Source organism: Myxine glutinosa, chromosome 9 (assembly GCF_964187855.1).
Source record: "Myxine glutinosa chromosome 9, kmMyxGlut1.1, whole genome shotgun sequence".
Taxonomy (NCBI): Eukaryota; Metazoa; Chordata; class Myxini; order Myxiniformes; family Myxinidae; genus Myxine; species Myxine glutinosa.
Genome location: NC_136269.1, coordinates 827,033 through 839,880, shown reverse-complemented (window position 1 = coordinate 839,880; position 12,848 = coordinate 827,033). Strand labels below are relative to the sequence as shown.

General features: G+C 46.9%; 1 protein-coding gene across 2 annotated transcripts in view; it reads left to right on the top strand.

The window, feature by feature from the left end:
• The window catches only part of LOC137435670 (ral GTPase-activating protein subunit alpha-1), a 532,061-nt gene that overhangs the window by 152,579 nt on the left and 366,634 nt on the right, over positions 1 to 12,848 (top strand). For both annotated transcript variants that reach the window (XM_068129617.2, XM_068129616.2), the window contains exon 9: positions 8,337 to 8,475. In XM_068129617.2, coding sequence (XP_067985718.2) covers positions 8,337 to 8,475 — 139 coding nt within the window. The remainder of the gene's footprint in view (positions 1 to 8,336; positions 8,476 to 12,848) is intronic.

The window sequence follows — 12,848 nt, the reverse complement described above, 5'->3', positions numbered from 1 at the left end:
GGTGGCATCGTCATGCTGATACAGGAAAGGGCCTTCTCCAAACTGTTGCCACTGTGATGGATTTCAATCACGAACTCTTCAAAGATATTGAGCTTTATTGAAATCAATCCTCCACATCATCTACAAAAGAATAATAACATATTTAGTATGCATTCATAGAATATGCCCGATGTCAAGCAAGCCATATGAAAGATGCCTCAACCAGCTCAAATTCAGTCACATGTAGAATGTAATCCCCTCGCTCTCGAGTCAACCCTCTTATAGGCACCTCTTACCACCAGAGAGGGAACTACAACGACAGATCTTGCCTTTATTTCATCACATTCTCCCTCCAATTAGATTTCCAGCAAGCTCGCATCGGAATAATACAAAACTACTGAGTATAAAAAAATACCAAGAATCAAACGTTCACTAACCGAGGATAAAGCAACCTACAATCCTAAACCAACTGGCTTTTGACTCTCTCGATCGGCTCGGGTGTGATAACTGCCAGAACCGGTTTCAGAATCAGTAATGTTGGGCAATACCGGACTAGGGGGATCTACTCCCAGCCCGGCACCGGCGGTTCTACACGAATCGGGACACCATCTGGCAGCGCGGACCCGAGGAAGAAGAAGAAGAATCTGTGGCCGGTCCCAATGCAGACGGCTCAAATGCGGTAAACTAATCCGACCCCACCACATTGCTGTCACTCGTGCCCGGACATGGATCCTCTCCACAAGGAGCTAGATGTCACACCGAAACGGTAGCCATGCATCCGTCAGGCATCCTAACATGGGCATATTCCGGGATAGCCTCCAACACGTGTACCCGATCGACTAACGGGTTCGTACTTGCTATGTTGGACCATTCGTTTCAAGAAAGCGGGCCCGGGCTCGGACAGCCAGCCTGGTAAAAAAATTGACCACTAGCGCTTCGTCTTTGGTAACGAAACATTCGATCGTGCGGAATTTTATTTGTAGCAGTGCCCAACAAAGTACGGATAGCATGTAAAGCTTCGGGTAAAACCTGTCCCCATTGATGAGAGCCCAACCTCCGAGTCCTCAATGCCATTTCCACAGCCTTCCAGACAATTGCATTAAATCACTCGACCTTCCAGTTCCCCTGGGGATTATACGGAGTAGTCCGGCTGGCTGTGATGCCCCGTTCTAGAAGGAAGGTCTTCACCTCCTGAGACATAAAAGCAGCGCCCTTGTCAGAATGGATGAAAGCCGGATATCCTAACAATAGAAACAGCTGGCGCAAGCATCGGAGGACCGTCGCGGATGACATGTCAGGGCAGGGGAACGCAAAGGGAAATCGTGAATACTCGTCTACAATCGTGAGCATATAGCGATGCGGCCCCGACGGGGGTAGAGGTCCTTTAAAATCGATACCCAACCTCTCCCAACGACGGCCGGCTTGAATTAAAGTCCCCATTGGCGGTTTGTAGAAACGTGGCTTTAATTCAGCACACACCGAACATGACATCATCCACCGTGTTACGGTGTGTCACCTTTTTCTTCTTTCTCCCCCCCCCCTGCCCCCACCCCCACCCCCCTGTGAGTTAGACCAAGTGGTTTGGTCCATGTGTATAAAGCCTGTGATTGGCTGTGGGGAACAAGGGTTACGTTGATCAAACTCTTGCTGCCGTACCTCTACTGCCTTGGGGCCTACTCGTGGACTTGCCTACTCCTACCCTCTCATGCTGGGCCTGCACTGGGGCGTACCACTGGGCCTGCCCTGGGGCCTACTCGTGGACTTGCCTACTCCTACCCTTTCATGCTGGGCCTGCACTGGGGCCTACCACTGGGCCTGCCCTGGGGCCTACTGTTGGGCCTGCCTTGGGGCCTACTCGTGGACTTGCCTACTCCTACCCTCTCATGCTGGGCCTGCACTGGGGCCTACCACTGGGCCTGCCCTGGGGCTTACTCGTGGACTTGCCTATGCCTACCCTTTCATGCTGGGCCTGCACTGGGGCCTACCACTGGGCCTGCCCTGGGGCCTACTGTTGGGCCTGCCTTGGGGCCTACTCGTGGACTTGCCTACTCCTACCCTCTCGTGCTGGGCCTGCACTGGGGCCTACCACTGGGCCTGCCCTGGGGCCTACTCGTGGACTTGCCTACTCCTACCCTCTCGTGCTGGACCTGCACTGGGGCCTCCTGTTGGGCCTGCCCTGGGGCCTCCTGTTGCGCCTGCCCTGGGGCCTACTGTTGGGCCTGCCTTGGGGCCTACTCGTGGACTTGCCTACTCCTACCCTCTCATGCTGGGCTTGCACTGGGGCCTTCCACTGGGCCTGCTCTGGGGCCTACTGTTGGGCCTGCCTTGGGGCCTACTCGTGGACCTGCCTACTCTTGGACCTGCCTACTCTTGGACTGGCCTACTCTGGTTTTTCCCTCTTTTCTCCCTTCTTGGTTTTATGTGTAGGAAGAGATTTTTCGTGTGATAATCCATCAATAAAGACAGTGTGATTGAAGGCTTGGCTTGTTTGTGCTTCAGGCCGTAACACACCGAGAAAGGCAAGTTACGGCAACGAACAAAATGAGTGAGACGCGTCACCCCCGGGTGGCATAGAGATTTGTGACTGACTCGCAGATCGTCGCATGTCATGCCCGCGTATACAGGTCCAGACAGCGCATCGTCTGCCAAATTGTCACGACCCGGGCGATAGATTGCCTCATAGCAATAATCTGCCAATTCAATCCGCCATCTCGATATCTTCTCATTCTAAATGCGTTGAGCATGCCGATAGTCGTACATAAAAGCCACCGACTGTTGGTCGGTCATTAATTGAAACCGTTTGCCTAAAAGAAAATGTCGCCATCATATAATTGCCTCAACGATAGCGTACGTCTCCTTTTTGATAGCAGAGTGTCTTCGTTCACTGTCGGTCAAGGTGCGCAAGAAGAATGCCACCGGTTTTCCCGCCTGAGTGAGCATCGCTGCGATTGCACAATCTGAGGCGTTTCTCTCGACCAGGAATGGTATTGTCTTGTCAATGGAGGTCATGCAGGTGCCTGCTATGTCTTCCATCAATTGTTGAAAGGCGACCTTGGCACTCATCGTTAGAGGAAAAGCCTTACAATCCACAAGAGGCCGAATCTTTTCTGAGTAGCCTTGCACCCACCGTGAATAATGGGCAAATAGCCCCAAGGGGCGACGCAAGGACGCACAATCACACGGAGCCGCCATGTCGCGCAAAGGCCGAAGTCGCTCGGCATCCGGCTTTATCTCGCTCCCGGTCACCGTCTACCCGAGAAGATCTATCGTCTTGACCGCATATTTACATTTTTCCTCATTGAAGGTCAAATTGTACTGTTGCGCAACCCACAAGAATCGCCACAAGTTAGCATCATGGTTCTCTTGATTGTGGCCGCAAACCATCACATTATCAACGTACACAAAAATGTCTTTCAATTGCTCTTTAGCAATAATGTCATCCATGGTGCGCTGAAAGCAAGATAACGCCATTTGTTACACCGAAAGGGATGCAACAAAATTGATATAGCCTTTGGCCGGATTTGAAACCAGTATAGGGCCTGTCAGACTTACATATCGGTATCTGATGAGATGCGCTTCTAAGATCCAAGGTGCTGAATACTCGGTACTTAGCCACATCCTGTACCATATCATCCATTTTGGGCAATGGATACGCTTCAAGCTGTGTGAATCTATTAATAGTTTGAGAATAATCCACCACCATGTTGTTCCGATGATTAGCTGCAGGCACCACCAGCACCTGGGCTCGCCACAGAGAACTTACTCGGCTCGAGAATGCCTTCCCGCAGCAAACGTTTAGTCTCATCGGCAATGAACTGTGTGTCAGCATGTGTGTATTGTCTAGACTCTAGACTTTACGGTTTGTGGTTTGCAATCGCCATTCAAATTCAAACATTCAAGCCTGGTGTTGGCTTAGCGGTTAGGGTGCCGGCTTGGGATCCTCGGATCCTGGGTTCGAATCCCGGTCGATCGCTGAATGAACGCCAGGGGGGTTGACTCAGCCTGTCATCCTTCCGAGGTCGGCAAATTGAGTACCAGCTTGCTGGGATGAATGATCCTGGTGTGTACCCCGGTTTAGAATAGGTACACCGTATCCCTGTGCATCGTAAGAGGCGACTAAGTGTTGGCGTCAGGAAGGGCATCCAGCCATAAAAACATTGCCTCAAACAGGGAACCATGATTGTCATGGGGCCCGCACGGCTAACCCCCGCTCTAGCGGGGAAAATGGCCTTAAAAACGATCATTCATTCATTCATATTCAAACTGGGAAATAGCGCAGGTGGCTCGATAGCCATTTCAGACAAACCGGAGACAGAAAGGGTATTCTCTCCTCTGAATTGCATCTCCAATCGGCCATGTCTATGCAAAAAATAATGTCCGAGAAGCACATCGGCGCATAAATTCGGCATTATCATAAGTTTTACATCAGGATACACAACATCATTGACAACTAAATTAACTATGCACATTCCCTTCGTGCGTGTCCACAGGCCCGCCGAGGCCATGTAAATCCGCTGCGTAGCCTGGCCGATCGACCATCCGTGGCGCTTGACCAAAGCTTGACTGACATAGCTCGCACTGCTGCCCGTGTCTATCAGCGTAACAGCAGCTTTCCCCACGACGAGTACTGAAAGCACCGCACTGGCGAGACTGCGAGACAGCGTCGGCTCCGCAGAGCTGGCAGCACGCGAAGTGTTGGTTTTTTACGTCGCGTTTTCATCGAGCGACAAACCCTCGCAAAGTGTCCCCGTTTGCCACAAGTATGACACGTTGCTTCACGAGCGGGGCAAAGAGCACGTGAGTGGTGACAATTCCCACAGAAGTAACACTTTGCGTTGTCAGTCGGGGAGGTAGCGGCTGCAATACTCAGAGCATCCTCTTCAAGAGCCACCGGAGTGTCGTATGATCCCGGAGAAGCCGCAGCGCCCGCAGGGGGTTGTTCGGGAATAGGTGTCGGCTCTGTGCAAGCCTCGGGGGTGGCTCCCGCTCTTATGTAAGGGCGGCCGTATGCCTCCGAGCGAGTCTGCGTGAGCCGCAGGATGCGCACATGCATTCACATGTTATCAGAAGTAAATACATTGTTTAGATTACATCATTTGTGGATCTCATAAATTGCTTTAACCAGTTTGTAAAACTGAATGTGCAGCATCAAACTCAAGATGTCCAAATGTCACACACGTCCATGCCCGTGGGATTTCCATGGGTGACCCCACTAGTCTTATTATAATAGAGCAAACTACATGGTTTGTTATGTCGTTATGTATGTTTGTTTATATGCGACTTAAACGTAAACTTCTTCTGCAAATTATATTACACCCTCTTAATTAACCCTCTTAATTACATTTAGACTGCTGAGACCCCTCAGACTTTTGATGACCCTTTAAATCCCCCAAGACCCTTAAGACCCTTAAGACCACCAAGACCCCTGAAGACCCTGAAGACCCCATAGGCCCAGAAGACCCAAAATACCCTTGATGGCCCTGAGGCTCAAAAATACCCTGAAGACCCGGAAGACCCAAAATACCCAAAATACCCTGAAGGCCAGAAAAACCCTGAACACCCAAAGACCCAAAATAAACTTGAAGGCCCTGAGGCTCAAAAAGACCCTGAAGACCCAAAAGACCCCGAAGACCCAAAATATCCTGAATACCAAAAAGACCCTGAGACCCTAAAGGCCCAGTGAAACCAAAAGATCCAGAAGACCCGAAAGCCCCTGAAGAAGACCCAAAATACACCGAAGACCCAAAACACCCCGTAGACCCAAAACATCCCAAAGATCCAAAAGACCCCGAAGACCCGAAACACCCTGAAGACTCAAAAGGCCCGGGATACACAGAATACCCAAAATACTCTTAAAGGCCCAGAGGATTCAAAAGACCCTGAAGACCAAAACGGCGCCAAAGACCCAAAATACTCCGATGACCCAAAACACTCCCAAGACCCAGAAGATCTAAAATACTCCGAATATCCAAAATATCCTGAAAACCCAAAAGACCCTGAGACCCAAAAGACCCTAAGACCCTTAAAGACCCAGAGAAACCTGAAGACCCAAAAGCCCCTGAAGACACCGAAGACCCAAAAGACACCGAAGACCCAAAAGACACCGAAGACCCAAAAAACCCCAAAGATCAAAAAGACCCAGAGGAACCAAATGATCCTTAATACCCAAAAGACACTGAAGACCCAAAAGACACTGAAGACCCAAAAGACACTGAAGACCCAAAAGATCGCAAAGACCCAAAATACTCTTAAAGGCCCAGAGGATTCAAAAGACCCTGAAGACCAAAACGGCGCCGAAGACCCAAAAGACTCCGATGACCCAAAACATTCCAAAGACCCAAAAGATCAAAAATACCCTGAATACCCAACATATCCTGAAAACCCAAATGACCCAAATGACCCTGAGACCCAAAAGACCCAAATACCCTTAAAGACGCAGAGAAACCAAAAGACCCTGAAGACCCAAAAGCCCCTGAAGACACCGAAGACCCAAAAGACACCGAAGACCCAAAAGACACCGAAGACCCAAAAAACCCCAAAGATCAAAAAGATGCAGAGGAACCAAATGACCCTTGATACCCAAAAGACACTGAAGACCCAAAAGACACTGAAGACCCAAAAGACACTGAAGACCGAAAATATCGCAAAGACACCAAAGACCCACAACACCCCAAAGACCAACAAGACCGTTAAAGACCCTTTAGACCCGAAAGACCCTTAAATACCCCGAATAACGAAAATACCCCAAAGACCTTTAAAGACCCAGAGGAAAGAAAAGACCCTTAAGACACAAAAACCCCTGAAGACCCAAAACACCCAAAATACCCTTAAAGGCCCAGAGGATGAGAAATATCCTGAAGACCCAAATGGCCATAAAGACCAAAAAGACACTGGAATGGTCAAAGATGCCTTTCCCTCTAAAACGACGTGTGGTGAGGCGCGCGGAGCGTGCCGAGTCATGCCAGTATATATTATAATAGAGCAAACGTATGTGGTTAGTTCTGTCATTATGTTTGTTTGTTTGTTTATATGCGACTAAAACGTCTTCTTCTTCTTCAGATAAAATTAACACCCTCTTGTTATATATACATACTGCATGGTCAAAGTGGATCTAGATTTGACCCCTCCCCCTTCCAAGGAGGTTGGCTGCAGTGCCATGGGCCTTAAACTTCCTGATAACATTGTGTATGGTGGACATAGGAACACCAAGGTCTCTGGAGATGGACTTGTAGCCTTGAGATTGTCCATTCTTGGCTACAATCTTGTGTCTGACCTCCTTAGATAATTCTCTGGTTGTCTTTCTTTTCTCCATGCTCATTTCACACACAGTGACACGAAACAGCAGAATGTCTCCTTTTCTCTATTCAAACTGGTTGAATGAGTGATTTTTCTATAGCAGGCACAGGCAACTCACCATAAATGAGTTCAATTCCAAAGTAAAGGACAATCACCTGCTTGAAATCTAATTATTTCTAACAACTTCTAAAAGGTGCCAATAATATTGTCCGGGCCATTTTAGGATTTCTGTGTGGAATAAGCTCGGATTTAGTTATTTTTTCAGGTTTTTTTGTTTTGTTCCACTGCAAACCAAAGAAGTACAAATGTGGATACCAAAATATATTTTATTTTGAACAATTTTCTGGAAGAAATGGTGCATTATTTGAAAAAGGTGCAAGGGTGCCAATATTTTTGGCCACGACTGTATTTGCTTTCTTATCAGAAACTGCACACGCAATTCCGATAAAAGTTGACCACAACCTTCATCACCCGTGATGTACCAATGTCTGTTCAAGGCATTGGAAGAATTAGGGTCTAAGGAGGTATACGGGATGGGGAGTGGGTGTGGTGGAGGGGGGAGTGGGAGGGAGGAGGAGTTGCCCCTCAAAATGGGTATTTTTTGTTTGTTTGTTTAAAATCTTATGATTACATTAGTGTGATTGTACATGCTGTCCCTGTCTTCGAGCAATTAATGAAATTGGTTTAAAATACTATGATACTGTTTAAAAAAAACTTTTTGCCCCTATTTTTGGTCTTTGGGATGACTCCAGTCACAGTTTGAACGACTCAGACTCAGAACAGCTGCTCGAACCATGAAGCCACGGAGTGTGATCCTGGAAGCTGTAGGCTGTTAGTAAATTGTGTAAATTTGCCTCGCTCACATTTTCCTAGCATAGCGTCATGGAGATGTCTCCACCGGAGCGCACAGTTGGCACCAATGTGATGAATTTGAAAAGTGCGCTTAGTGCAGAATTCTCTCTGTCGGGCTCTATTTTAATTGTGTGTTGTCGATGCATCGGGATGGCTTTGCTGGTTGTAATGTTTGTTTGCTTAATTTCTGTATTGTACCTGCGATCTAGTCCTTAGGCTTTGAGTGGAGGAAAAAGGAGAACCAGGACAATGGATTTTCATTTCTCTTTGGCTGCTTCAAAAAGTACTACCTGTCTGCTCTGTTCCCTTCATTCTGTACACTCACAAGTTTCTACAACCCTGATCTTGGTATGCTGCACGCTTGTTTGTACACATGGTCACAATGATCGTTGCTCCTGACATGATCCCCTCCCTCCCAATAGAGTAATAATTAACGTTTTAACTTCCTTTATGGTTTTCCACCTGTGGTGAGTACCACATATCATTAAGCAACTTATTGGAGGCTCACTTGTATTTTGCTGTGCACATTGCCTGTCGGTGAAACAGTACATGGAGGGAACAATTTGGATCCAAGGAGGTGTGATTGACTTTGTTTGTGTTTGTTTGTTTGTTTAAATAATTATTTCATAATCTGCCCAGACATTGTAAATTTGCAACTTCATTTAAAAAAAAATATGTAAAAGTTTTAGCTTTAATGACGTAGTTATTTATTTATGAATATATTATTTATTTCCAGTTATTATGTGCGGTGCTGCATGGATTGCACTTGTCCTGTACCTGGTGCACCTAGTTTCTTCGTTATGCCAATGATCTTTTTATTATGGTCAAAGGATCACTCGCTTATCGCTCGATTGGAAACTCGAGACCAAACCTATTTTAATTTAGACATTCTGAGTCATTATTTTCATGCATATTTCTTGATTGGTGTCATCATTAAGCTGAAGCAAATTGGTGTTTCTCTTTTTTTTTTCTTTTTTTTTGTATGCAGAATCGAGGCTCGTGAAAGAGCTAACATTTATCACACAAACAAATCAAACAGACAAAGAAACAAAGTATATAAAAAGGGGAGTGGTAGAAAAGATTGGGAGAGAAGGGGAAGCACATAAACACAACATTTGAGAGCAGGGACATCGTCAATGCGTGGGAGGGAGAGGGCTTGGGGGGAGGCGGCGTGTGAAGGGGGGGGGGGGGGGGGTGGGAGAAGTATAAACACAAGGACACCAAGGGCTTCCAGGAAAGAAGTTGGTATTTCAAAAAAGTGGATTTGGGATGAAATTAGCGGGGGTAGAAAAGATCAAGGTTTTGGATGGGGGAAGATAAGAGATGGTTGTGAACAGCTGTTTTAGAGACCTGGAGGGAGGAGTGGGATTGAAGAGAGTGAGGGAGTTTGTTCCAGAGGCGGGAGAAAAGAGGAATGAAGGAGTGAAGGTGAGCAGAGAGTCTTGATTTTGGCAGTTTAACCATAAGAGGGTTGCAGGCAGATCTTGTGCGACCTGTAGGAATATTTGGGGGACAGAGCCCAGAGAGAGCTGGAGGAGCAAGGCCGGAGAGAAGTCGGTAGAAGACAGAAAGACCACCAACCTGCCTGCAGTGAGTAAGTGAAAGGCCCTCGGAGGTAGCTTCATCGCGGGAGATTCCATTGATTCGGAACGCTTTGGTTTCAACAGCGTGAAGACGAGCTAGGTGTGAGGCAGGAGCACCAGCCCAGAGGGGGGAACAGTATTCCATTTTTTTTTTTTTTTTTTTTTTTGTATACAATATCGAGGCTCGTGAAAGAGCGAACATTAATCACACAGAAAGACAAACCGACACATAAAACATATAACATAGGGAGCGGTAGACAAGATGGGGAGAGAGGGGGAAGGACACAAACACAACATTTGAGAGCAGGGACCAAGAGACATGGAGACATCGAGAGATCTGAGAGAGGGCGAGGGCTTTGGGGGGGGGGGGGCGTGGGAAGGGGGCAGTGGGAGAGGTATAAAACATATGGACACTGCCAGGACTTCCAGGAAAGAAGTTGGAATTTCAAACAAGGTGGATCTGGGGTGAATTAGCGGGGGTAGAAAAGATCAAGGTTTTGGATGGGGGAAGATAAGAGATGGTGGTGAACAGCTGTTTTAAAGACCTGGAGGGAGGAGTGGGATTGAAGGGAGTGAGGGAGTTTGTTCCAGAGGCGGGAGAAAAGAGGAATGAAAGAGTGAAGGTGAGCGGAGAGCCGAGATTTCGGCAGTTTAACCATCAGAGGGTTGCTGGCAGATCTTGTGCGACCTGTAGGAATATTTGGGGGACAGAGCACAGAGAGAGCTGGGGGTGCAAGGCCGGAGAGGAGTCGGTAGAAGACAGAAAGACCACCTACCTGCCTGCGGTGAGTGAGTGAAAGGCCCTCAGAGATAGCTTCATCGCGGGAGATTCCAATAATTCTGAATTGAGCTGCGTTGAGCTGCGGATGAAAGCTGTGGAGGAAAGCCTCTTGAGAATGCAGAATCACATTTCACCTGTAAAACGGCATCGATTTGCTGTAATATCGACTGCGCTGCAAAATGTAAATGTCAAGAGAACTTCTGTTCCGAGGCCGTCCGTCTGTCTTGTCTGTCTGTCCATTCGAAGGTGCCGTAAAAACTGCTGAACCGATCGCAATGATATTTTGGGTGGGTAATCCTGGGATCTCCAGGAGTAAAATAGGCTATTTCGTTTTCCCAATTTCAGCTTTAGTCTCCAGCATTCTCAGGTTTGGACTCCCGCATGATATTCGCATTCGCATGACGTTCATTGTGACGATGTTTTCATTGTGACGATGTTTTCATTGTGACGATGTTGTTTTCCCGGGTGCCGCACAAACGGCTGCACTGATCGGACTCTGTGTCCTCAGACAAAGACCTTTTATAAGGACACGGGTTGAATCCCTGCCTGAGAGAATTCAAAACCCCTCCCCGCCATCACGGCCGTCTCTCCAACTCACAATCCCACGAGATATGCGGAAAGGACGACCCAAAACCAATATAAACATCATTAAACATCATTCGTATATAAACATCATGAAAAGTAAATAATGACCTCGGCCAAAGTTCAAACGACGTTTAATCTCAACATGAGAGAATTCCACATCGCTATTTGGGCGGTGAATACGCTAACAGATCGCTGTCTCCATCGATCTTGCCAAGGCCGTAACACCTATCGGCTCCAAATCCTTTTTACTGTTGATTTGGTCGTTTTTACAATGAAGGAAACACGTATCGGGAGTGCCTACGACATAGCGATTGTGAATGTGACAGCTCTGAGGCGTCTTTCGCTTCGCATCGCAGTGACGGTGAGCACCAACATGGCGGCTGTAAGATTAAAATCTGGCTTCAAGCCCCCTCACCACCCAAAGCCTTCAACCAGACATATTAACACGCTCCTCCCCCTTCATTCTCGTTCTTTAAAGCAAAGTGGTAAAAATTGTTGTGTTGCCATTATATATGATGAGTAACGGTACCCACCCTAAGGGTGGGGCTTCAATTGGGAGGCGCGATTTATTTTAACATCCGTTAAATTTCACACGCAAATCATCAAAATCTAAACAGTATTTTTAGAATTTCAATAAAAAGCACATCACTGTGATTTGATGATTTGCGTGTGATATGATTTAATGGATGTTTATATGAATCGTTTAAAATAAAAAAAGCCTTCAATTTCTGACATTTTGCCTTTTCATTTGGGCCTCCCAATTGAAGCCCCGCCCATAGGGCGGGTACCGTTGCTAGTTGGTACAATATAAATTTGGATCATCACAATGTCATCCCATTCCAAACGAAGTTATATAATACAAGCAACATGGATGTGACAAACTGCTAAAGGCCTAACAAACTCCACTCAAACTCTCGTTTACATAACCCATGAATGATGGCATGTAGTGACGTAATGTCTTCACTTTATTATCGAGAGCATGCAGGATCCTCATTTTAACATTGGGTATCTGTAGCACAGGCTACATTACTTTGGTCTGGCCTGTAATTCCACAGTGAGGTGTAAGCACCAGAATGTCGTATTATGTTGTACTAATTAGAAAGAATAGCTAGTGTTGCTGGTGATGACAAGACATGATCTGCGTCAGCAGACAAGTAAAATAATGGATGAAATAAACAAGATATTGATTGACATTATGGTAATCGCTGTGGGAATTGAGGAGAAGCTCAATTTTCGGACATGTACCCTTCATCGGAGGAAAAGAGAGAAGCCTCCACCAATGACGTCATCGTTAAGAACACCTATTCTCCACGCGGAGTTCTTGTTCGTGTGTGGCTTGAAGTCCACATTTGAATTAATTTTTTTATGACCTTCACAATATTTATTTTATTTTTATTGTAAACTTGAACACGGTAGAACACAAATTACCTTGCTACCGCTTCCAAAAAAACCTGTTTTGCAGTACCCGGGACTTGGACATGTTTTAAAAATATGGTGGTTTAGGAGTCGCGGAAGGCGAGAGAACGAGGCCATTCGTAGGGTTCGAAGATGGTTTATTGTAACAGCAAGATCCAGCACACTAAACTCGAACGGAAGTCGGCACGCTTATATAAAGCCGAAAGCCCTCTTCGGAGGGCGTGGCTCCGGCAACCGCGCATGCGTCACGACCGCACAACCACAAGTCCAACAGGCCCGTGCACGTGTATTATGCCCAAATAAGGTAATCACATAAGGTAACCGCCACATGCGGTTACCTGCACATAAGGTAACCG